The following is a 23,397-nucleotide window of genomic DNA, read 5'->3' as shown; positions in this document are numbered from 1 at the left end:
AAAAGAAGATGCAATGCTGACGGCGATTGAAAAAAAAAACCCCACAGAGGAGGCCTCTTCAACTTTGCCCAAAACGCCCTCCCGCTCCTGCTCGACTCGGTCGACCACTCGCCTCACCCGCCCACGCTGCTCGTCACGGGCGCCACCGCGAGCGTCAAGGGGTCCAGCCGCTTCGGCACCTTCGCCGCCGGCAAGTTTGCCAAGCGGGCCTTGGCGCAGTCGCTGGCCCGTGAGTTTGGCCCCCAGGTGCGTACCTACCAACTTACCTTTTATGCTGCTTTGAATAACGCTTCCCCAAGTCTCCGGGTAGCGTCTTGGTTCCGCGACTGACTTTGGTTCGCTCTCCTGCCCCATGTGCAGGGCGTGCACGTTGCCCACGTCATAATCGACGGGGCTATCGACACGCCAAAGTTGAAGGAAATCGGGTATAAGCCAAACAATGCCGCCCCAGACGGACTGATCAGTCCTGATGCGGTGAGACTAATACCTACCTGAGCGGCAGTGTTTTCGGATGTTCCCTCGTTCAGCACTAACAGCCTGGGTTATTCATAGATTGCCGACACCTACTGGCACCTCCACACCCAGCACCGGTCCGCATTTACTCAAGAAGTTGATTTGCGGCCATATGTCGAGAAATTCTAGTTGGCCATAGAGGCCGCCCCGAGTGTCTTGAAAAGTATCCCGATTACGATTCGAAAGAGGGGCAACACGGCCCTGGGCCTAGAGTTGACATGGCAGTATGAGATAGATCTCATGGGGAGCATCGAGCCGTGGCCCGCCGTGGGTTTTTGGACTTTTGGCCAGACGATACGTCAATATCACTTTTCCAAAAGTGTGTAACATTCAAGAGTAGCCTAGCCTCTTGTGACTGTTTCAAGTAACACATGAATCCAACCGACTGGAAGTATATATGTGCGAGACACGGAGCGCCGCTCGTGAAACGGCCCGGGCGTGGGCGCGGCTTCGACACTAGCAGCCTCGATCCGAGGCTAGCGTGCCTGCGCGCCCGTTGCTCGGGTTGCTCGGCTCGACTCGGCTCGGCTGCGGGGCACGAAGAATGCTTGAGCCCTTGGAGCCTATGGCGAGTAGTTTCTAGGAGATGCCCTATCAAGTGTCTGGTGCTGTCTCGATGGTTTCCGGCGGGGCGCCCTCGGGCGACACCAATCTCTCGTCCTCTCTCTTCTGCCGTAGCGCCTCGGTCTCTGCACGCATCTTTTCCAAGTTCCAAGCGTCATTGTCGTCGTCGTCGTCGTCGTCGTCGGAGTCCAAGTCCTCTTCCGTCCGCCAGTTTCCGCTCTCGAACAGGGCACGGCCTGTGGCCTCCCTGGCCTGCCGTGCTTGCTCCTCGGCCGCTTTCTTGTCCAGCCGCTCCTTCTTCCACTTGGCGAAGGATTCGGGTGTGACTGGTGTGAGGGTGCCCGTAAGCTTGTGTCTTTCCGACTCCAAGAACTCTTCGAGGGTGAGGGTTTTGAGTGGCGACTTGTCCATAAGAGCCTTTTCTTTGGCCCTCTCCTCCTTGGTCTTGAGGACGAATCTGCACAGTTGCCGGTTAGTCATGACTAAGCGATCGCAGACACAATTGGGAAAGAGTGACGAAGGATACGTACCCTGGCGGCAGAGCGTGCTTGTACTTGCACTGATCACCACCATTGGGGCAGATCCAGAACCAGCCGTATTTGCCGTCTTCGATGGCATCAACAAAGAACTTGCAGACCTTGTCGGTGGTGGTCTTTTGGTTACCCTTCTTGGACAAGACGACGGATCGCAACTTGTCCTCGTCCCAGTCGGCCGAGGTCTCGACCTTCTTCGTGTCCTCCTCGTCGGCACGGGTGTCGGTGTAGAGAGAGCGCTTCTCCGTCTTGCGCTCCATCTCGGGGTCGTGCGAGAACTTGCATTTCTTGCCTTTCTCGCAGTTGCCCTTCTTGAAGAATATGCACATGACCGTCTTGGGGTCGACGCCGAAGGGGACCTTCTGGATCTGGGCGGGCTTGTTGAGTAGCAGATCGGCCTCCCGCTTTGCGTCCTCTGCCGCCTTCTTCTCGCGCTCGCGGGCGGCCTTCTCAGCCTCCTTGCGCTTCTGTTCCGCATTACCACCCGATTTGGCCTGGGCGGCCAGCTGGGCAATCTGCTTCTGAGCGGCACCGCCCTTCTTGTTTTTCATGCCAAACGTCTTGTCATCGACGACCTTGGCAACACTGGGCTTCTTGCCCCCCACCTTGTCGTTCTTCTTGGGCGGCGGCATCGTGGCGGTGTTTGGGCCCTGGGGCGGGTCTTGGTTCGGTTTCTGGGGTCAAGAAGCTTCAATTCGATCGGGTTGCTCCTTGGAGGTGTATTGTGCCCTCCTCCCCTGCCGTCGTTCTCCTCGGATTTTCGAGGGGCCGTCGCAGGAATGGAATAACGACGGCTCAACAGATTTGCGTAACTGTGGATTTCTCCGAGTCTTGCTTGATAGCCGTTAGTGGGCTGAACAGGTGGGTTGGCTGCCTGCAGAAATGACGGAACGCCCTCGGGTTCGCCCCACTGGCTTAACTCAGCGCATCACGTGCCGGTATTCGCCAACACGCGATTCGATGCCTGCCCAAAAATCGTGTGTTGTTGAAAGGATTTTGGGGGCTGCGATTCAGACATTGGATACCCAAGAAAAATGCTAGGCGAGAGGGACATGGGTTTCTCTTATTTTCTCTTCTTCCCCGACGTATGCATTGAGGTTATACACTACGCATCAACCTGGAATACGTTCCGAATCTGCCTTCCGTGCTACATCCTCTAGCCTGGAGGTACTTGCAGGAACTCCAGTCATACTGTCACTGGTCCGTGCAACAACACCAACCCAGATTGGAGACCCACAATTGACGATTTCGATGGGGAGGATCCGGGCCAGCTTAATGGATTGAGGCAGCGGGTAGTCGACATTCTCAACCTCATCCTGAAAAAAGATACGAAGAAGGCATATTAATTCGGTTGATAATTTAAACCTTACCACTCTCCTCTTGCTCCCTCGGATTCTCATCGAATCTTTGCTTCATCAACCCTCGCTAGGCACCTTTTTTCTCGCTTCTCGACGCGTCCATACGCGTTCAGCCAGCTCTTTGATCCACAACCCACGACAGTCCGAGCAGCACAACCGCACAACCGCACAATATCATGCTGTCGAGGTAGCCCTGGCATGGATGTGTTTCAGCTGTATAGGCGACCAACGGGGTCATCGGCTAGCACACCTCGGAATGGGACACCAGGAGGGCCTGAGAAATATGTCAGCTCTGGTGCGCCGAACGGCGGCGGCCTTGAGGTTCGCCTCGGGCCGCTGCCATCCCGCCAAGCACACGCCGCCAGTCGACCCTCTGGGTACGGCGGAAAGGGCCTCGATGAGGGATACCCCGCCAATGGCGTCGTCGTCTCTGACCTTAATCCGCACTTCAAGAGGAAAGCAGAGTGTTCTGAGGGACCTACTGCTGCAATCAAGACCGCGGTGAAGAATGCCGTGGCCGCCGCAACGTCTAGCCCCGCGACACCCGCGCCGCAGAAGAAGCGAGGTCGTCCCAAGGGCTGGAAGCCCGGCATGGCATACTCAGAGACCACCAACAATCCCAGGTCAGAAGCCGCCAGGCTATTGTACGTCCAGAGGAGGATGCGCGAGAACCCCAACTACCAGCTAGGTCACCACGGTAGGCCTCCGGGACGGCCGCCTGGAAGGCCTCCCGGGCCTGGTCGTGCAGCTAGTAAACCAGTCGGTAGGCCGGTTGGTCGGCCACCAGGATCAAGCTCTGGCGCATTGAAGGGACCGCCCAAACCCCGGGGAAGGCCGCCGAAGAAGCCACCACCGACCCCGCGGGAGATATACCTGTCGCTGAAACCACGGTTTGAGCCCTACCGGTGCGAATGGTCTGGATGCCAGGCCGAGCTTCACAATATGACCACACTGCGCGCTCACGTGCGCAAGGTTCACGGGGGAAGCACGGGCTGTAAATGGGTGTCTTGCACACAGAACTCAGCCACAGGCGCGCCTACTACAGCCTCTTTTCCCAGCGGTGACCGGTTGGCTCATCACATGGAAAAAGTGCATATGATTCCTCTGCAATGGCTCCGCGGAGATGGCTTCAAGGCCGGCCCAATATCGTCCGCAAAAACGACTACAACCGCCTCATACGACGAGAATGGCGAAGCACCAGCCATCCCAAGCTACCTGCTAGACAAGGACGGCAAGGAGTTGACACCATGGGTCTGGTACCAGAAGCTGGAAGACAACGCGACGAGGCTAGCCAACAAGAAGAGGCTTCAGCAGACTTTGTTTCAGATGAACGAGGACGCTCCATCGGAAGGGGAGGAAGATGAAAACGGTGCAGGGGAGGATGGATAAGTTCTTTTATGCCAACCCCATTGCCACTGTCTGAGAAGGGGCGCAACACGACTTCCCAGTTAAAAGGCAGCTATAATGCCCGGATTTCCACACCTGGAGCTAGGCGTGGTTTTTTTGCCATATGTTCATTTTTTATCCTTTCCCATACCCTAGTCAGACGTTAATCTTTGTTTGGAGGCATTACAAGATACCCAGCTACCAGCTACGAGGAACATATGCAAACCGCGATGGCTGCACGCTGGTAGTGTTTCAGGCGTCAGGAGGGAATAAAACGGCCCGGCCGGGTTTCCGCAGCTGAGGCCGATGTGCCGGTGCCAAAGCCACCGAACCAGCGAGGCGGTCGGGCCATTTGTCAGCCCGGAGGGACTTGGGATGTGCGGGCCGGTAGGCAGCATGGCAGCTAATCAGAACAGCCCAACACAGGGGACAGGAAAGGGGCACACCAGCGCGCTGGACAATAGCCGGCGGCATGTCCTAGCCGGGAAGGTCGAGTGGGTTAATCAGCCGTCAGCCAGGCAAATCACGCATGGCGTCGGTTCGCACACAGCAGGTACGGCAGGGCAGGGCAGGCATGTGTGCACCAATATAAGTAGCAAAGGTACATATCTAGGCGCTGTGTAAGAGCGGGGAAAGGCATAATATTATGGAGCAGGTTGCTGCTGTGAAGCTGCACGGACGGGTCGAGCGCCTGCTTGGCCTGCGGATCACGGTCTGGAACGGCCGGCCAAGTTGCGCTGCTGCAGCCGCTCAGGCATGTCTGGTCCTGGAAATGGCAGCGAGAGCTGGCGCGGACAATCACGCGTCGGTTGCGTTGTGGGTGCTTGACCGTTGGCGAGGCCTGGGGAATCTGGGACTCCCTCTGGGACTCCCAGCCAATGTGGAGGCTAGCCTGCCTGTCTGATATGGCTTGGCTGGGCCAAGAAAGCTGCGGAACCAGGCCAGCCAGGATGGCGCTGTCATGCTAGGTAGGTACAATCCTCCTCGTGCCTGCCCGCAGCATCGGGATGTACTGTAGGTCACTACGTAGGAGGTACGGTAGGAGCACAGTGATCCCTCATTTTCGTCGGGTTCCTAAACGACAAAAAAGCAAACATCAAAAATACACAAGTCGTTAATTTCATCCAAATCTGACTGAAAACACGGGCGCCCACCCCAAACGGGGAACTAAAAGAAGACAGAGAGCTAACGGTCAGACAAGAGAAATGCAAGGGGACAGAAGGAACCCCGGAGAAAGGAGACAAATCAATCAATCCGCGTAATCGACCGCCGTGATTAATCCACCCTCGCCCCTCTCTCGCCCGCTTCGCCCACCGCAGCGCCGTATTCCAGGCCTGCCCCAGCATCACCCCCGTCGCCCAACCGCCCATGGCCAGCCAACCTCTGCCTGAGGCACCCTCGCCTCAGCAGCCCCTGCAGCAGCTTGCTCAGCATGGCTGCCAGAGCCCGCAGCACCAGCAGCAACGCCCCAGCGTAGGATCGAGCCCACCCAAGGACGAGCACCAGCATCAGAACCAGCACCAGAACCAGCGCCAGCACCGCCTCGAGCCGTCAACATCGTCGTCGCTCAGCCCTCTCCTCCCCAGCGGCTCAACCACCGCCCTCGCGTCCGACACGACTCCTTCGCCGACTGCCATCCCTCTCCCCCGTGCATCGTCGGCCGCTGCTGCAACGCCCAACGCGGCCAGCAGCAACCCTCCTCCTCCCCGACGACAGCGCATCCCAACATGGCCGCGGCTGCTGTATGACGCCAACATGCCGTCCTCCACCAAATCCGCGAATGCCCCCAACGGTCATGCCAACGGCCACAACCACTTCCCCACCCGCCTCAAGAACTTCTTCCGCATCAACAGTTCGTCCGACAAGTCCGCCTCGCAGACCCCCGACGGTCTGAACCACCACGCCAACACCCTCAAGCCCGATCACAAGTCCTCGTTCCGTCAGTCAAAATTCTTCGCAACCGTCGGCCGCCTGCGCTCCACCACCGTCGCTAGCGAGGGCAACACCCTCGACGAGGCCCTCAGCCCTACTGCCTATGCCAACCCTTATTTCGCTCACCAGGGGCCGCCGGGCCTGCGTCATCACAATGCCGGTTCCGTGCCCCCGAGTCCGCCCGATACCCCGAGCCAGAAGGCTGCCAGCAGCAAGGACGCTGCCGGCGGCGCCGCCCAGGACCGCGCAACCACGTCCACCAAGGAAGAGCTTGCCCGGAAGCTCCGCCGCGTCGCCAGCGCTCCCAACGCCCAGGGTCTCTTCTCCTCAAAGGGGAAGGGCAGCGGCGAGCGCCCCGCGACGGCCGAGCTGGGGAAGGAGCCCGTCATGGTGAATAAGAACGGGAGCGCCGTCGGCCTCGTCGAGTCCAAGGCTGGCGCTGCCGGTGCCGGCGGGGACAACCTGGCCGTCCCCGATGCTGACGGCCTCGGGGCCCTGCCCTCACCCCAGACCGCTCTTGCGTTCCGCAGGACATACAGCTCCAACTCAATAAAGGTCCGCAACGTCGAGGTCGGCCCCCAGAGCTTCGACAAGATCAAACTCATCGGCAAGGGCGACGTTGGCAAGGTGTATCTTGTCAGGGAAAAGAAGAGCTCAAGGCTGTATGCCATGAAAGGTATGCACGAGACGGGTATCCAGGAGGAGGAGCGCTTCCTGTGTTGCTCCTAGTCAGGCTCGCTATCCAGAAAACGTGTTGCATGCTAACGATGTCGGTTTGTCGCGAACAGTGTTGAGCAAGAAGGAGATGATCAAGCGTAACAAGATCAAGAGGGCGCTGGCCGAGCAGGAGATCCTTGCGACCAGCAATCACCCATTCATCGTGACGCTCTACCACTCGTTCCAGTCCGAGGACCACCTGTACCTTTGCATGGAATACTGCAGTGGCGGCGAATTCTTCAGGGCACTGCAGACACGTCCTGGCAAGTGCATTGCCGAGGACGACGCCCGTTTCTACGCGGCCGAGGTCACCGCCGCGCTCGAGTATCTGCATCTGATGGGTTTCATCTACAGGGATCTGAAGCCAGAAAGTAGGTTTATTCTCATTCATCGTCGCCGCCCCGAGTGAAGCCCTTTTATCTCTGCAAGCCTTCCTGCTCACGCTCGACACCATTCTTTTCTAGACATCCTCCTACACCAGTCGGGCCATATCATGCTGTCAGACTTTGACTTGTCAAAGCAGTCGGATCCGGGTGGCAAGCCGACCATGATTATCGGTAAGAACGGCGCAAGCACGAGCTCCCTGCCGACCATCGACACGAGGTCATGCATCGCCAACTTCCGGACCAACTCGTTCGTGGGGACCGAGGAGTACATTGCACCCGAGGTTATCAAGGGCAGCGGCCACACTAGCGCGGTGGACTGGTGGACCCTGGGCATCTTGATTTACGAGATGCTGTACGGGACGACGCCCTTCAAGGGCAAGAATCGCAACGCCACCTTTGCCAACATCCTGCGCGAGGACATACCGTTCCCTGACAACCCGCCGCACCTCTCAAAGTAAGCATCAATTCCTCTCTCCTTGATTTTTCTGAGCTGGCCGTTGTCTAACTCCGTCACAGTCTCTGCAAGTCCCTGATACGCAAGCTCCTGATAAAGGACGAAAACCGACGGTTGGGGGCGCGCGCAGGCGCATCAGACATAAAGGGACACCCCTTCTTCCGGACGACGCAGTGGGCGCTGATCCGGCACATGAAGCCGCCCATCGTGCCGCACCAGGGTCGGGGCATCGACACTGTCAACTTCCGCAACGTCAAGGAGAGCGAAAGCGTCGACATCAGCGGTTCCAGATCCATGGCGCCCCGCGGCGTGCCCTTGGACAGCGAGCTGGCCACGCCCGGTGGCGAGACGCCCATCGATCCGTTCGAGGAGTTCAACAGCGTCACTCTCCACCACGACGGCGACGAGCAGCATCAGCCACAGATATACCAAGAGGGGAGCAGTAGCTACTCACAATCTAGTAGCAAGGGCAGATAGACGATGCTTGCTGAGGAGGTTGCTTAAAGTGCTTGTTTCTGTGGAGGAGGGGACGGCGTTGGGGGAATAGGTGGCCTGAAGCTGCGGAATGCCCTGTTCTCCATTCCATTCCTTTAACCCTGACCCTTTCCGATCCACGGTAGTCTCTGGGGATGGGATTGGTGAAAAGGTCACCTACATGCACGCATCGCGCATCATTACCAGCGCATCCTTGGCTTCTTCTGTTACTCTTTTTATTTTCCTAATCAAGGCGTCTATATCTTTGATTTTGAGCCCCAGCACGACGCGAGCCGCGGGGGCTTTGGGACGGGGTTAAGCGGGTATCAAACAAGTACAGTTTTCTTTTGCAACAAGGACCTGTGTTTTGTTTGATGTTCCACATTCCTCACGTTTATCCGAACCATTCTCGAGGCTGTTTTCTTTTTTTTGTTGTTGAAAGTGCCTCCAGAACTTCTCTGCTGTCCGTTTGCTGAACACAACCCCGATATGGGAAGTAGCTGCCACTTGAGAGTGGGGTTCGTCAATGAGCGGCGGAGGAGACGTCAAGACTGCCACGAGCGAGGTGTGTGAAGACGATGTTACAGAAAAAAGAAAACCGATATGACATGGTGGTGTTTTGTTGGCCTGATCTTTATTTGCCTTGTCTGTTACTTTTGTTTGCTCACTCTCCCTTATCTCACTTGTCACTTTCATTGCCTCATACGCTCACATCACATCCGAGTGCTGCACCGGAGTCAAGGTCGATTTCTTCCAATCCTTCCTCTCATCTCCATCCTGCTACGTTTCTTTTGTCCTTGTTCCCTAAATACTTACCTACCCCTCCCTACCCGGTCGCCGCAATGTCCCCCAAACGAGGAGAGATAGCAAAACAGAAAGGCGTCGGGAGATAGCAAAAACGGCAATATATGTGATTGCACCATTTCCTCGAAAGCATGCGTTGGTGGTGGAGGTGACGTCGATAAGCCGTCTGCTTGTTCATGCGCATCTCTCAGGGGGCGGGCGGCAGCCCACAGGCGATTGGTCGAGGAAGATGATGTGGGGCATGGAGTGACGAGCCGCCTGGACCTGCGGATGGTTCAATTGGATGACGACGGGAATAAGGGCCCCCCTCCAATAGTGGCAGCTGCAGCGAAAAAGAAACGGCGACTTCTCGAAAACAATCCCGGCGCCGATCTTCATACCACCTAATCCGGCAGCAATTTCTTCAAGTCGTTGATAGGATACACAAAAGAGAACGCCAAAAAAAAAGGGGGGGGGCAAGGTAGTCCAGTAGAGATATTGCCGCCCTCTGCGCAGGCCCCAGCCGGCGCGCCCCGAGAGCAGCCTCCATCAATATACACACGGCAACATGGACCACCACCACGGGGCCTCGGCGGACGAGATGAGCCCGCTGGAGCAGGAGGTGCTGGACGAGTACGAGCGGCTGGCCGAGAACATGAAGAAGGTGCGTGAAGAATCCGGCGTCTATTTTTCGTCGCTCTCTTCGACCTTTTCTTTCTTGTTTATGTTTGGCACATGCAACTTTGGGAACAGTGAATCTACCCCCGGTTCAAGAATATCAAAAGACTAAAAATACCAAAATGACTCAAAAAAAAAAAACGGCTCCCAGCTCGCATCAACACTAGACACGCTCTCCAGCGCGCCGCCCGTCGAGATACTGGACGGGCTGCGCGAGCTCGAGCGCAAGACGAGCCTCGTCTTCACGCTGCTCAAGGCGAGCGTCTACAGCATCGTGCTGCAGCAGGAGATCGACTGGGGCGACCAGGCCGGGGCCGGGGAGGGGGACGAGGGGGACTACGACGAGTAATAGGGAAAACAAGGAAGAGACTACGGCACGTCAGAAGGATTGGGGCAAAGCAGGCGTCATGATATTCATCAGCACTTTGGGGCGTATATGGCCATGTCAAAGCGGATTGCTACTGAGGGTAGCAACCCGTGGGATGTTTTCTACCAAGGCACCACGAGATTGAGGAAAGCGTTTCTTTTTTCGTTGGTTGATTTCTTGTTTGCCGCAAGAGGCACAAGAATGAATTCATGATTAATACACGGCGCCCCCGTAGTAGACCTTCCTCACATCCACCAGCTTCCGGCCCCGCCCGATGGCCATGGCCTCGGGGTCGACCTGGCCCGTCAGGCATTTTATGGTGGCCTTGACCGTATTCATGGGGCACCTGGACCGCGGGATGCGCGCCGAGAGGTCCTTGATGCCGGCCAGGCGGCAAATCTCGAATACTCTGTGAGACACGCGGAGGCCGAATCCTATCGAAACACACAAAGCGCATCAGTAGACTGCGAGGGGAAAAGGGGGGGAAATACCGAAACCGAAATAAGAGATGATAAACCAACCTGGCGGGCGAGAAAACATCTGCACAATGGTGCCCGACACCTTGGCCTCGGACTTGCCAAAGATGGTGCGGTTCTCGTACCTGCGGATGGGCATCATGCTCTTGATGGCCTGTAGGCGCGACTTTGTGCGGGCCGTCATGAGCTCCGTCGACTTGGCCTCGCCCAGGCCGATGCGGCCGTTGTGGTTGCCGACCATGCACATGACGTGCCAGCTCATGATCTTGCCGAGTCGCGTCTGGTTGGTGACGGTGCGCTGGACGAGGAACTTTGACGGCATGTCGATCATCTGCGGCACTGTCAGGCCCGTGATCTTCTTTAGGTCCTGGTACACGCCCGCCTCGTCCATGCCGCGGTCCTCGGGGTCCGATGCCCGCTTGAACTTGCCCGCCACGCCGGGGACCTTGTCCATGAGCGCGGGCGCCAGGGCCGAGTTGGACCCGCGCCCGCCGTCCGTCATGGACGAGCGCTCGTTGAAGTACTTGAACACGTCGAGGTTGGAGGGCGCGTACTTGTCGATGGTGGCCGCGAGCTCGTCCTCGGACATGCCCTCGAGGTTGACGTCCTCGGGCACGAACCCCTGCAGCCAGCCGAGGAAGTCGTCGGTGAACTCGTCGGGCGTCATGAAGCGCGAGCGCGTGTCGGGCGCCGGCCGCGCGCGCGCGCGCCGGTCCACGATGGGCCGGACCGTGGCCAGGTCGTCGACGTAGCCGAGCTGGTAGGGGTCCCGCCGCAGCCGGCCCTGGACCGTGAGGTCGCGCGCCTCCACGGCCGCCTCGCCCGCCCGCAACGCCTCCATCTGCTCGGGCCCGTAGGCCTCGGCGAGCCTCGCCAGGTCCGCCTCGGTGTAGTCGGGGAAGTGCTGGCCCGTGAACTCGTCCACCTTCTCGGGCGTCGTCAGCCCCATCTTGTCCGCCTGCACGCTCTTGAACCGCGGCCTGCGCCGCGCCGAGAGCGCCGCCGAGCCGTGCAGGCCCCTCTTCTGCTGTTGCCGGCCCTGGTTTGTTGGCCCCGCCATGGTGTTGCTGCTAGGATTTGCTGCTGCTGCTGCGGCGGCGACCGCGGCCATTGCCGCCACCGCATTCGTTGGCGGCCGTGTGCTCCGCGTGGCCAGGCATCGCCCCGAGAGCAAGCCCCTGACGGCTGTTGCGCTCATTGTGTACAGGTGTATATGTGTGGCTGTGGTGGTGGTGGTGGTACCTTTAAGTGCCTTGTGGGAGCGCCCTCTTGCTCGCTCGTTTCGTGGGCCGGGCCCCAGTGAGGCGGCCGCTCAGCCGGATCCGCCAAGCTCGATTGCAGACGTGCGGAACGCAAAACGTAAAAAGGACGGGTTTATGTGCGGGCGCCCCTACCTCTCTCCATGGCCGGAATCCCCTCTCTCAATGGCGTCGTCGCTGCAGCTCTCACTGCTAAATTTTTGGAAACCGTCCGAGCTCCTTGCGGCAACCCCTGTCAATTGGCCTTCGCCGTCTGGCTCGACCTACATCAGACATCCTGCTCCTCCACGTGCCATGTCACGTGAGTGTCAACACCTGGCAGCCCATCGGCCTTGTGAAACGGCGACCCTTGCAGAATGGAGCCCGCAAGGGCGGGTTGCGACGCCCACATCGAACCGGCGGCAATCCCTGGGAACCGCCTAGATTGGGACTAGCCCCTGATCTGAAACGGGCGCCTTCAGTCGATTCGAACCCGACGTCTGTCGTTTCGAACCTCTTCCGTTGGACCCCCTTCTCAAGTGGCCTCATCCAGCTCGTGATATCTCAGCCTTTTTATTTTGCCATTTTTTATTTTGCTGTTCTCACTTTGTTTCTACCTCCTCCCTGTTCGCGCCCTATTAATTTCTGTTCCCGTCTTTTTCCAGCTCCCTCTCTTCTGGAACATCGCAACCCCCGAATAGTTTGTCCCGCAGCGCAGGTCAAACCAGTTTTCCTTCTTTCTTTTCTCTTTCCCAAGCCAACACGTCCGGCACGTCTTCCGCTCGTCGCGCGCCCCCTTCGATACCCCCCGCTCAACAACGACAACAACCCACGACAACAAAATGGGTCAGTTCGACTGGTTTCTCTCCATCGGCGCCACGCCCCAGGCCGTCGCCGTCCTCAACGACCAGCCCATCCTCTTCACCATCCTGCTCGTCGTCCTCGTCGCCGTCATCCTGCAGATCACCCTGATCTGGTACATCCACCACGCCACCCTCAAGCCCGAGCAGATGAAGAAGAAGGAGAAGAAGGGCGCCGCCCCGGCGGCCAGGGGCGGGAAGCCTCCCGCCGCGAGATAAACAAAAAACAAACACCCACCCCGGGCCGGACGGAGCGAGAGTCGACTAGGAGAGAGGAGAGAGAGAGAGAGAGAGGGTACAAAAGGGGGAGAGAGGAAGGGAAGGAGTTGCTCCGGCTCCGGCTCACCCAAACGACAGCAACAGAACCCCCAAACGACGGTACCGAACCGCTTCGCCCCCCCTACTTTCGCAACCTCTCTTGCGACGCGAAAAGAGCCATCGCGGAAGCGCATCGGATGTCCGCCACGACTGCGCGGGAGGGAGGCATGTGTCCTGTTCGTGATTCGCGCCAACACACCGCGGGCGGAACCAACTCCCTGACCTGGACAGACATTCTCTCCCTCTCGGCTCCACCGACCTAGATGGTGAGACTCGAGGCATATCAGCGACTTGGCTTTGATTTCATTTCTTGGTGTATTTATTCATCTTGTTTTCGGTTCAAATGCGTCATCTAAACACCTTGCCTATGGGGCACAGCCCGTATCCGTGGTTTTGTTTCTTGCTTTCTTCATTTACAGCGTCATCGCGTCGAGCAGTGAACGGCGCAAGCTGCCGTTAGTCAATTGAGATCTACATCCTTTCCCAATACCGGCCCTAGCCCATGCGCATAACCAACTACACCGTGTGTCCGTAATGACGATGCTCAATGAGCGCGGTATTGTATCCAGGCGTTTCACCGGGAGCTTAGCTGTGAATATATCCAGCAACATATCTAGCCAAATGTCCAAGAAGCCGCATATTTGGGAGCTTCAAGCAACATGATAGCCAAGTCGAGAGCCGGCATACCTCGGGGCTCTTTGCCAGACCAATAGAGCACCACTACAACGTCCACCGCTTCGCCCCCCTCGCTGCCTGCTATTCTTCACTCCCGAGGAAGCGACCAACTGCTGGCGGCCCTGTAAGCCAACTGGCGGGCTGTGAGGTGATGTCACTAAACTCACCAGCCCAGCTGTCTTCTTCAACGCCCTCAGCCTGAATCCAATTAATCTGCTGTGTTTATATCGCTCAGCACAGTCGCACTGAAAGCTGGAAAATTGGTGAGCAACTTACACTGAAGCGCTCTGGGCTCTGTTCGTGATAGTATGGGTAACCCCCTGGCTCCCACATGGAGCTATCGTCATCTATAGAACCCCCGGGACACCGATGTGGCTCATACTCATCGATTCCGTCGTTTTGACTAGGCTCCTCACCATCCCGCCAGTCGTGGTATATCTCATGACCATCAACACCTACCCTTCTTTCTTGGTAGTCATCGACCGATGCTTCGCTGATATTCCCTTCATCGAAGCGTCTAGGGCTTGCGTCTTCATGCTCAGGCGTGATCGTGTCAGAGAAGGCCCGTGATCGAGGTAGTTTCGTGAATGAAATGCTGCTTTGAAGAATGGGCCACAACTTTTGTCCAATGTGGTCTGTGATGTCTGTGGCAGGCCCGCTAGTGTCTGGTGAGGTCACGAGCCGAAGGTCAGGTCCACCATCTTGTCCCTTTCCCTGCCAGTTCGGCTCGCCAAGCTGTTCAATCCTGTGTGCCAGACTCGGCGATTGGGCGCTAGTCGCAAGGCGCCCCAGAACCGAGCTAATTCTTTGGAGGGAAGGGGCGTGTTCGATGATGGACTATCCATGTCATGTCAGATCTAGCATTCGACATCAACACAAGGCGGCTCCCTTAGGGGGATCGAACCTGGAGATACCCCATATTCCACACCGCAGGCGCGATACTGAGCAAAGTCGAGGACTGGAAAGGTCGCAGCATTATGGCCCGCGGGGTTCGTTTCTTGATCCCAAGCAGTGTATAGAGCGATGCCCTAGTGAGAATCCTCACACTTCGCTCGATTACGGCAATCGGAAGCTCTGGTTGACGAGGTGGCAGACCGTCACCTACTCCCCCCTCTTCCATTTCTCTCGTCATGGAGCGAGTGATTCGAGCGTCGCTGGGGCGTTTCTTCGGCCGAGGGGGCGGTGCCGGAACTGTCCGTCTGGGTTTGGGTGTCTCGGGGACGGCAAAGTCGAAGCTGAACCTGCACTCGAGCTGTCGAAGCTGAGCTCGTGCCGCGTAGTTGCACGGCAGGTGCCCGGAGGCTTTTGACTTGTGCTTGATGTAAAAGAGAGCTCCAGGGGCTTGCGAATCTCCGTCGGCGTCTTGGGGCGGCCTCTGGCTCCGGCTGAGTTGGATGCCAAGCAAATCCCAGGCCTAGACACAGTCTCTCGTGATTAGCGCGTTGGATACCTACCTGGCATCCAGGGCGAGGGAGGACTGGAGACACCGCGCGAAGACCCACGGCTCAGGCTTACGGAGCAACGTCTGATGGCTTCGACAATCCGCCCCTCGGATCTCGCCTCCTCTGCCAGAGCGCCGCCGCTCATCGCGACCTCGACGCCGAGGCGGCAGGGGCTTGCCCGCTCCACCCACAGGTTACCCGCGATGGCTGCCACGGCGAGGTTGTCTGCGGTTGCCTCTTGGTCCCAGCTATCGGGCAGCGCCAGGGTCAGGCTGCTTTCGAGGCGCAGCTTGCCGGGGAGATCTCGAAGGCCGAGCTCGATGGGGCACATGCGCACATGTGCCTCTCTCATGGCACAGGGTCGTTCTATAGTCCGCGGCGGGCGCTGGCGACAGGGGCGCGATCCGAGATGTTGAAAAAGGAGGCAGAACCCACAACGGCCCAGACGCGGCGAGAAACAGCCGACATTGGAAAGCCCGAGCTGCTGTTGGGACGGCAAAAGCGGCTATAATGGGCCATCTCCTCCCCGAGAGTGCGGACGGAATGGTGAAGTGAGTGATTGGTGGTGCTGACTTGGCGATGCAGAGCCGATCTGAGCCAAAGCAGACGCACCACACACGGGCGAGGAAGGACCGCCCGTGCCCAGTGGAGAAGTTCAGCCCATACCCTCCAATTGTGTGGCTATCGCCAAAGGTGAATGGGGCGTCGGACCTGCCTGATCTGGTGATGAGTTTATTGGGGAAGGAGCACTCCCGTTTTGGGTATGGCGCAATGCGCAAAGCTGACTTATTAAAATTCGAACCCCTGCCATAACTAACATATAGAAGAGCATGAAATGCAGGATGAAATCCATGCGAGGGTGGTCATAATTACTTTCTATACGAGGGGTATTAGCTGGCGGGCTCGACGTCTTGCCAGAGGGGTTCCGGTGCCAATGCCTGGCGAGTAAAGAGGCAATAGTTGAACAAAAAATTAACCAAGATGGTAGGGGGAAATGGTAAAACTGCCGCGTCCATTGCTTTGTTTTTTCTGGGGCGCAATTGCAACAGGAATGCGTGGATGGGTGGATTTGATGGCGCCTCGCACCATCGCGTGGGTAAGAATGGGAGAGGTGAAACAAGAATAATACTGCGAAGAAGAATACCGCCAGAATACGCCGAGCCAGGTATGCTAAACAGAAGAAGGGGGAACCGAAAGCCCAGGCGCCTGTCGCCAAGCTGGGCGGCGGACTTCAAACCCTTGCCCAGAAACCCAAGTCCATAACTCATGGTCTACATGAACCTTGAAAAATACCATTCATTACCCACTCAACTCAACCACGGGAATCTTCTCCTGCTCGACTCGCCCTGGCCCGAGGCGCTCTCGACCTGCACGCTGCGCTGGTATATGTCCTGTGGATGCGTCGGTTAGTCCATGGCCTTGGTCTCGATCGGAAGCGGGCAAGACGTACATCTTCGTCGATGGGCATCTTGCAGTCCAGAATCAGCTCTCTGCTCCCGTCGTCTTTCTTCAGGTTCGGGTACGGAGTGCCCTGGCTCCTCATGAGCGGCAGCATCACCTCGCCCAGGACCTCAAACTTCTTCCAGTTGATCCTATCGCCCAAAGGACCCACAAAGGTCCGGCTGCCCATCTCGGCCGAGACCAGGTCGCGGCGGTGTAGCGGTATGTATGGGATCTTGGGCATGGGCGAGTTCTCCCACGCGAGCCTGTACCGTGCATGGCTCATCTCGGTCGCCATCAGCTTCGACAGAGACTTGAATCGCTTTTCAGAGTCTAAGCTCAGCAGCGACCACGTCTGCGAGAGCCGGTATATTGACGTGCTGTTGAGGCCGGCCAGCACTGCCGCAAGGCCGTTATAGTTATTGAGCACACGCAACCTGGCCGCGATCTGCACAAATTTCTCGAGAACCAGCACTCGGTGCTTGGGCTTGTCGCGGATCAGGATCATATTGGCCACCCACCGCGCCAGGTGGTTGAAGTGGCTGATCATCCTGCTCACGTTCTGTAGGCTGCGGCACCGCTCCTTCTCCTCCATCGTCAGGCTGACGTCTCGGACCAGGTCGCGGATGCCAATCGACGAGAACATGATCCAGTCTATACGGGTCATCTCGTCGGCGATATCGTCCGTGTTCTTGTCCAAAAAGATGTGGTAGCGAATCTTGTTGAGTGGCAGCGTCGAAGTTGGCGACATGGTGGCCGCCTCCCGTACGTAGTCCTCGAGCGAATGGTACTGGAACTGCGCGGCGGATCTGCCGCTCCTGTCATCGTCGATCTGCAACGACGACATGCTGCCATTGACGCCACCGGTTGTGCCGTAGCACCTTTCCGCCACGCCGCTAGGCCGCCGGTCCTGCGGGAGTGTTGTTGGGGCCTCGTCCGCTTCGTCCGACTCGGCCCATCCTGTGTCATCGTCCTCAAAGATGCGGTGGTCCAGATACCAGCGCATCTGGTGGGCCGCGGCCGTGAATATGGGCTCAATCGAAAGGTGGCCGACAAGGTCCACGAGGCGGCGCCTCGTGGCGGACCGGGCAAAATCACCTGGGTACAGCTGCACCCAGCGGGCGACGACCTCGACGATGCGCAGCTGGGACTGAATGGCGACAAGATAGAGACCGTCCTTCTTTTCCCTCTTGTCCCTCTTGTCCCTCCCAATCTCTAGCCTCGCGAGGATGGCGGAGAAGAGCACGTTCGGGGGCGCGAACTTGCGGTAGAGGCATAGGAAGATATCGGCGAATTGGTTGTCAGCCCTCGTCATGCGTGGGGCCAGCAGGCGGTCGACGAGGTCGTCAAAGCTCACGCCCATGAGCTTGGCGAGCTGCTCGGGGAAGTTCTCGTCGTTTCGTTGTAGGATGGGGATGTCGTCCGACCGGCGGTACGACTCGGCCTCGGAGTCGTCGAGGAAGGTGTCGCGACCCGTGTCTAGGCGGACGCCGCCGTGGGTGCGCAGCATACTGGAAACGGTGAGGCCGCCGCCGTCGTCGAGGGCGTCGGCCCCGCCGCCAAAGGCCGATGAGCTCGTCTGTGGCGTGGAGGGGTGCTCCATCCTCGGGGATCGGGATCTGGATTGGCCCCGATAGCCGTCGCTGGCACCGGGCGGGGGTACGCCACGCAGCAGGGACAAGTCGGAGCTCGCGCGGCTGTGCTTGGAGTGTTGGCTGAGGGGTCGGCCGTTGACGTAGTCGGGAGCCTCGAGATGCGCGGCCGAGGAGGCAGCTCGCCTTCGGGAGAGTGTGGCGTCTTGTTTATCACCGCCTGTAGTTCAATTGAGTGCGAGTTGCTTGTCAGCACGGCCAGAATGCCCAAAAAAAAAAAAACAAGGAATGTAACCCAGCTCCCAGGGTAGAGTTGAGGGGGGCGGCCGAGGCCTGCTCAGCAGGCGGCTCGAGGACCCTCTCGTTCCGCCTCAGACCCCAGGGGTTCAGCTGTTACCTGTGGGCGTGGAGACAGGGGGCCCAGTTTTGAGTTTTGGATCAACAACAAACGCACTTGCGCCGGTGGAAAACCCTTGCCGGAACCCCGGGAACAGGCCTAGATTTATCGACCCATGCTGCCGGGACGCAACCAACCGACAGCCCAGGGTCAGAGGGGCCAGAACGCAAAATAGTGCACACCTCTGGTGCGACTCGACTTACCCATCTTGGCGCCCAGCGCAGCCTTGATTATGGCGTTGAGCGACTCCCTCGCCGTGCTGGGCACGTTTGCCGAAGTCATGAGGTTCAAAACGCCAGGAAAGTGTCGTGGGATGGCGTCCGTGTTGACGCGGCGTGCGCTTTCCGGGTTGTCGCACTTGGTGGCCACGAGAATCCGCGGGAGGTTGCTCATCTCCAATGCACCTGCCAGCGAGTCGCATCGTTAGGTCGCGCCAAGCGCATTGCGAGCGAGGGCCCGAAGCGGGGAGATGGACCAGCGGGAGAAGCCAAAGAGCAGGGAAGCCGCAGCGCAATTAACGAAAAGCAAAAAGGAATACGATAACAGCGGCGGCTGCAGCAGCGGCACAGCCACCGTCGCGCGCACACACGAGATTCCAATCACACACAACTGCAGCGACAACCACGTCCTTGTCTTCTTTTTCGCTACTAGACGTACCCATTATTTGCGGCAGTGATCTCAGGCTATCCATGCTCGTCACATCGTATAGGACGAGGGCGCAGTGAGGCCTCGGCAGAGCCACTGCATGGCCGGCGAGGTGCGTTGGCCAACGGATTGGCTGGTCTCCCGGGGTGTCGTCAAAGTCCTCGAGATCGAGCTCAATCAGCGTCACGAAAAGAGTCATGCCGCCCTCGGCCTTGAGCCGGACGGGCATGATATTGGACGGCAGCGGCCGTGTCTGGCTTAGCGCCCGCTGGATGAAGGCCGACTTGCCAACACCCTTGGCGCCGACTACGGCGATATTGACCGAGTCCATTCTGCCGACTTCGTGGGGGCTCGTGCGGGGGCTGTCGACGCAGTTTTTAGGAGCGGCTGCCTCGCTGTCGACGGCGGCTGCGGCTGCCACGTCCAGTGTCAGCGAGTCGCGGCGAGGAGGCGGCCAAACGCTGGCGTCGGCGTCGGCGTCGGCAGCGACGCTGCTGGGCGGCGTGGGGTCGTGCGTATCTCCCGGGGGCTCGGCGTAGCGCCTCAGGAAGGGGTCCTCGGCGATGGTGACTATCGAGTCTCGGTCGTAGCGGGGGGTGCGAGGCGGCGCGGGGTCATCGAGCACGAGGAACGAGCGGTCGGGCCCGGGTATGGATGAGCCCACCCGCTGGTGGTCGTTGACGATCGGCGAGGGCAGCGGCGAGGTCGATTTTGAGTTGGATCCAGGCCTAGAGCCGTGCCTCGAGGAGGAGGAGGAGGAGGAGGAGGAGGAGCCGGACGTGTGCCTGCCAGACCCGCGCGACGGCAGAGGCTGCGAGGCCGAAGGGTCGCCTGGGAGGCTGTGGGTTCGCTGTCCTCGCAATTTGGACGCCATTAGAACAATTCACAAGGAGGGGCAGCTCTGGGTTTGCGCGTGTCCTGTGCTGTGCGTGCCCGACTCGAGAGCGGGATATTGATACCGACCGTCGCCTGCGCCGTATATCAAGATAGAAAAGAAGGGTTCTGGGAAGACAAGTCAACAAGCATGGAGGGAGCGAGAAGGAAACACCATGTAGGCCAGCCACATTGCAGGCAAACGGGACGCCAACGGGAACAGACGACAGCCCGCCAAGATGCAAAGGAGAAACGCCACCAAGCATGTCGCCAGCATGAGCACAGAGGTCGCCGGGAAACGATCCGAGCAGCACACCAGCCAATGGCGGCGCTCCCCCAAGCCGGCACAAAAGCACCCACGCAGTTTAGCGTCTAGTGCGCGCAGGAGGGGCGCGGCCGTCACAAACGACACGGGCTCGGTGCGCGCAGGACAAAGGACAGCAATTGGTAGCTCGGGAAGCTGGCACGAGAAACTTACATGGGATAGGCGGCAGCCTCAACTTCTCGTTCGCCCAGCGTCCTTGCCTCTTTCCCACGTCCCCTGATCGGCGGCGGCTTCGGGGTGTTTCCTGCGTTTCGATGGTCCAGCTTGCTTGGGTGGGCGGTGGGCGCGGCGCTTGCAAGCGCTTTGTGGAAGGCTGCCCGTGGTGTCGTGGCGGGGCGAGGACAAAGGAGGTCCCCGACAAGCCTTTTTGCTTTTTCCGTTTTCTTTATTTTTCCTGATCTCCTACTCGGTCGTCGAGCCGCTGCGATATGGCGGCACAGCAGCGCGCGCGAGGCGAGGCACGCGGGCAGCACAGGGCGTCGGCGATTGTGGCGATGTGCGCTCTCCTCCTTCCACTGCAAGCCAGGAGCAAGGCGCAAAACCACGAAACGATACCGCGGCGCCTGGGCTGCTCGCGCGTGTTGACGGGGGGGGAGTCAAGGGCCCTGTGCTAGTCAAGCTTGCGGGTGCTGGTGGCCGGTGGTGCAATCAAATGCTTGTCCGGCTCCACCTGCGCACGCTCGCAGCACGCTGCTGGTGGCGCTAGCGCTAGGACGCGCTGGCGTCGTTGTTGGGCGGTTGCTGGGAGTTGAGCTTTGCCGGCCGGGGTTGCAGCTCGAGTCAGAGCTGTTGGAGCAAGGACGGTGCACGTGGCAAAGCTAGAGGTACCTCCAACCAAAGACACACCCGCATCGGTTGTGAGCTTCGTTGTCGTGCAAGATGGGTGTTTCAACACCAAGATCGATTTTGATGTGTGCAGTGCTACGGTGATGCAGCCTCGGGGCGGGTCAGACAGCGACTCGACCCGATGTTTATAACGGCGCCGCAGGAACGCAGCGGGCGCAAGGGAGCCAGAAGTGGCGGCGCGAATGCGGAATGGGCTCGCCGCCAGCCCCAAGGGCCCTTGGGGATCCATCGGCCGGCTGGTGTTTTGGGGCGCGAAGCAGAAGGCGGCCAGTGCGAGCCCCAGGCTGTGTGTCACTATCACCTCGTGGTGTTTTCAATTTGAGGTTACACAGTACCGCTCGCCCTTCCCGTTCTTTCGCCTCAATGTAACGCTGTCAAACAGCACCCCCGCAGGGCCTTGCCCACCCCGACCGCGAGAACTCGCATCATCAGCGCTGCGAAGCAGGACGAGCGTGGGAGCAGAAGGAGATGAGAGGCCGTCACGGAGGTGCCGTCGCGCTCTGGTGTCGATCTCGGGCCGCGGCGCAACCAAATATTAGGTGCCGCCTCGGACACGCGCTGATGCCGCCTGGACCCTCCAGCTCTCCCGGGGTGGAATAAGGCTTCTGCTTCGGGCAAGCCGCAGGTAAAACGCGCCGCTTCGAAACATCAACTGTTATTGTGGCAATCCAGCCAATTGGTTCTATGCCACCACGGCGGCCTCATGCTCTGGTGACTTTCACCACCGCACACAATCACCAAATCCCGCCCCCAATGCCTCCCAAACCGGCCACCACAACTGGGCTACGGGATTGAGCGAGTGGCGTGCCCGAGCTCGCCGGCATATCCATGGCGCCGGCGTTCTTCCTGTGTGTGTGATTGCCCAGATTCCAACAATAGAGCGATAAACAAAGCGCCGAGAGCGCGGCGCAGACGGCGAAGACACAATGCGCAAACCCCCGGCTCGTTCGTCCCTATATGCCCAGCGGGCGGCCCCCTTGCCTTCGGGCTTCCGTGTCGCCGAGCCACCTCCCATCACAACGCCCGTCATCCGGGTCCCTTGCAAGCCAGGCCGCTTTCTGTCGAGGCGCAAAGTGGGGACGAACACGGGGGCATGCGGATGCGCACCCAGATGAGGCCATCTCGCGGGCCCCACCGTCCTCTTCCGCGATGGCCCGACAGAACCACACCGCCCATCATCCGACAGGCCCGGCCGCCCTGCGAGGCATCGCGGGATAACGGTGAAGTGGAATGGAGGGGGTATCCCTTCCCGTTTTTCTCATTCCCGCCCGTGTCCCGCCCGTGGACGAGGGCATCCATGAATGCCGCAGCTTCTACTTCTACCGGGTGGGTACTTATCTAGCTTGTATTGTTATCCGTCCTTCTTTTCCTTCTCAGCTTCTCTCGGGCTTCCACGTCGGCCGCTGACAGCCTTGGTCCGGGGAATGGCCCGGTAGGTCCTGCCAGGTCCATCGCTGTTACTCCTCCGCCCTGACTCTCTCAATCTGTTGATCGGACCGGCCAAGGCATAGAACATGAGTGAGATCATCTATCCCTACCCCCATGGGCCGAATTGGCTCCCTGGCTGGGTGGGAGGGGTTGAACTCACCGCAGGAGCTGACTCGATTTTCTCCAGAGTGTCGGCGAGCTCCCCTCGATGTCTCTGCGTGGGCGCGCTAGGTATAGTTTAAATACAGGTAGCTCGTGGGGATTGCACGCGCGCAAGGCAATGGTGTGTGTTGGAATGGCCAGACAGAGCGACTACTGTTTACCAAGGTGCGCTAGGTTGGCAGGTGTAGATTCCTGGATCGCATCTTTTGTACGTCTTGTGGGATGTTTGTTTTTCCGAGGCTGGGGCCGGAGATGGCGCCGGAGATGCGTGTGGGCTACGTAGGGCAAAGAGGGAAGGAGGATAGATGAAGGAAGCAGAGGCAGAGACAGAAAGGAACAACGGTGATGCAGGCAACAAGGATCTTGGCTGTTGTGGATCCAAGGATGTTCCCGAACGTTGCCTGACGGTTCGAACTGCAAGTAGCTTGTGGATCCATAACGCCCAGCCGCAAAAGGGAAAGGCGCAGACCACCGAATCAAGCTACCGCCGCAGATTCCCAAGTCACATGTTGTCTACACGTATTGAGTGGTTGGG

The 23,397-nt window shown here is 58.9% G+C and overlaps 9 protein-coding genes across 9 annotated transcripts in view; 5 read left to right on the top strand and 4 right to left on the bottom strand.

The window, feature by feature from the left end:
* GGTG_10755 (oxidoreductase) overlaps positions 1–998 on the top strand; it is a 2,265-nt gene extending 1,267 nt beyond the window's left edge. The window contains exons 2-4 of the mRNA XM_009228631.1: positions 48–246; positions 361–474; positions 553–998. Coding sequence (XP_009226895.1) covers positions 48–246; positions 361–474; positions 553–642 — 403 coding nt within the window. The 3' untranslated portion in view covers positions 643–998. The remainder of the gene's footprint in view (positions 1–47; positions 247–360; positions 475–552) is intronic.
* Positions 999–1,107: 109 nt separating this feature from the next.
* On the bottom strand, positions 1,108–2,242 carry GGTG_10754 (translation machinery-associated protein 46; the record flags this gene model as incomplete). The annotated part of the gene is made up of 2 exons (XM_009228630.1): positions 1,108–1,534; positions 1,608–2,242. The coding sequence occupies 2 exons, from the start codon at positions 2,240–2,242 to the stop codon at positions 1,108–1,110; spliced, it is 1,062 nt and encodes a 353-aa protein (XP_009226894.1).
* A 373-nt stretch (positions 2,243–2,615) lies between these two features.
* Positions 2,616–5,055, top strand: GGTG_10753 (hypothetical protein). Its single transcript, XM_009228629.1, has one exon. It carries the CDS (start codon positions 3,167–3,169, stop codon positions 4,355–4,357), a length of 1,191 nt encoding a protein of 396 aa, XP_009226893.1. The 5' UTR covers positions 2,616–3,166; the 3' UTR covers positions 4,358–5,055.
* A 667-nt stretch (positions 5,056–5,722) lies between these two features.
* On the top strand, positions 5,723–9,208 carry GGTG_10752 (AGC/RSK protein kinase; the record flags this gene model as incomplete). Its single annotated transcript, XM_009228628.1, has 4 exons — positions 5,723–6,962; positions 7,075–7,374; positions 7,468–7,843; positions 7,906–9,208. The coding sequence occupies 4 exons, from the start codon at positions 5,723–5,725 to the stop codon at positions 8,318–8,320; spliced, it is 2,331 nt and encodes a 776-aa protein (XP_009226892.1). The 3' UTR covers positions 8,321–9,208.
* Positions 9,209–9,409: 201 nt separating this feature from the next.
* On the top strand, positions 9,410–10,453 carry GGTG_10751 (hypothetical protein). The gene is made up of 2 exons (XM_009228627.1): positions 9,410–9,764; positions 9,930–10,453. Exons 1-2 carry the CDS (start codon positions 9,669–9,671, stop codon positions 10,125–10,127), a joined length of 294 nt encoding a protein of 97 aa, XP_009226891.1. The 5' UTR covers positions 9,410–9,668; the 3' UTR covers positions 10,128–10,453.
* On the bottom strand, positions 10,169–12,105 carry GGTG_10750 (37S ribosomal protein S5). Its single transcript, XM_009228626.1, has 2 exons — positions 10,667–12,105; positions 10,169–10,579 (listed from the first exon to the last, which is right to left on the bottom strand). The coding sequence occupies exons 1-2, from the start codon at positions 11,817–11,819 to the stop codon at positions 10,359–10,361; spliced, it is 1,374 nt and encodes a 457-aa protein (XP_009226890.1). The 5' UTR covers positions 11,820–12,105; the 3' UTR covers positions 10,169–10,358.
* Positions 12,106–12,244: 139 nt separating this feature from the next.
* Positions 12,245–13,526, top strand: GGTG_10749 (hypothetical protein). The gene has a single exon (XM_009228625.1). The coding sequence runs from the start codon at positions 12,702–12,704 to the stop codon at positions 12,936–12,938; it is 237 nt and encodes a 78-aa protein (XP_009226889.1). The 5' UTR covers positions 12,245–12,701; the 3' UTR covers positions 12,939–13,526.
* On the bottom strand, positions 13,353–15,815 carry GGTG_10748 (hypothetical protein). The gene is made up of 3 exons (XM_009228624.1): positions 15,228–15,815; positions 14,617–15,126; positions 13,353–14,549 (listed from the first exon to the last, which is right to left on the bottom strand). The coding sequence occupies exons 1-3, from the start codon at positions 15,504–15,506 to the stop codon at positions 13,944–13,946; spliced, it is 1,395 nt and encodes a 464-aa protein (XP_009226888.1). The 5' UTR covers positions 15,507–15,815; the 3' UTR covers positions 13,353–13,943.
* A 646-nt stretch (positions 15,816–16,461) lies between these two features.
* GGTG_10747 (hypothetical protein) lies at positions 16,462–21,707 on the bottom strand (the record flags this gene model as incomplete). The annotated part of the gene is made up of 7 exons (XM_009228623.1): positions 21,105–21,707; positions 20,833–20,994; positions 20,580–20,739; positions 19,241–20,067; positions 18,787–18,987; positions 16,605–18,406; positions 16,462–16,545 (listed from the first exon to the last, which is right to left on the bottom strand). Exons 1-7 carry the CDS (start codon positions 21,499–21,501, stop codon positions 16,462–16,464), a joined length of 3,633 nt encoding a protein of 1,210 aa, XP_009226887.1. The 5' UTR covers positions 21,502–21,707.
* Between the last annotated feature and the right edge of the window lie 1,690 nt (positions 21,708–23,397).

The sequence above is a fragment of the Gaeumannomyces tritici genome (assembly GCF_000145635.1).
Source record: "Gaeumannomyces tritici R3-111a-1 unplaced genomic scaffold supercont2.6, whole genome shotgun sequence".
In the NCBI taxonomy this organism is placed as follows: Eukaryota; Fungi; Ascomycota; class Sordariomycetes; order Magnaporthales; family Magnaporthaceae; genus Gaeumannomyces; species Gaeumannomyces tritici.
The sequence above is the reverse complement of the archived record's forward strand: the minus strand, read 5'-3'. Positions and strand labels throughout refer to the sequence as shown.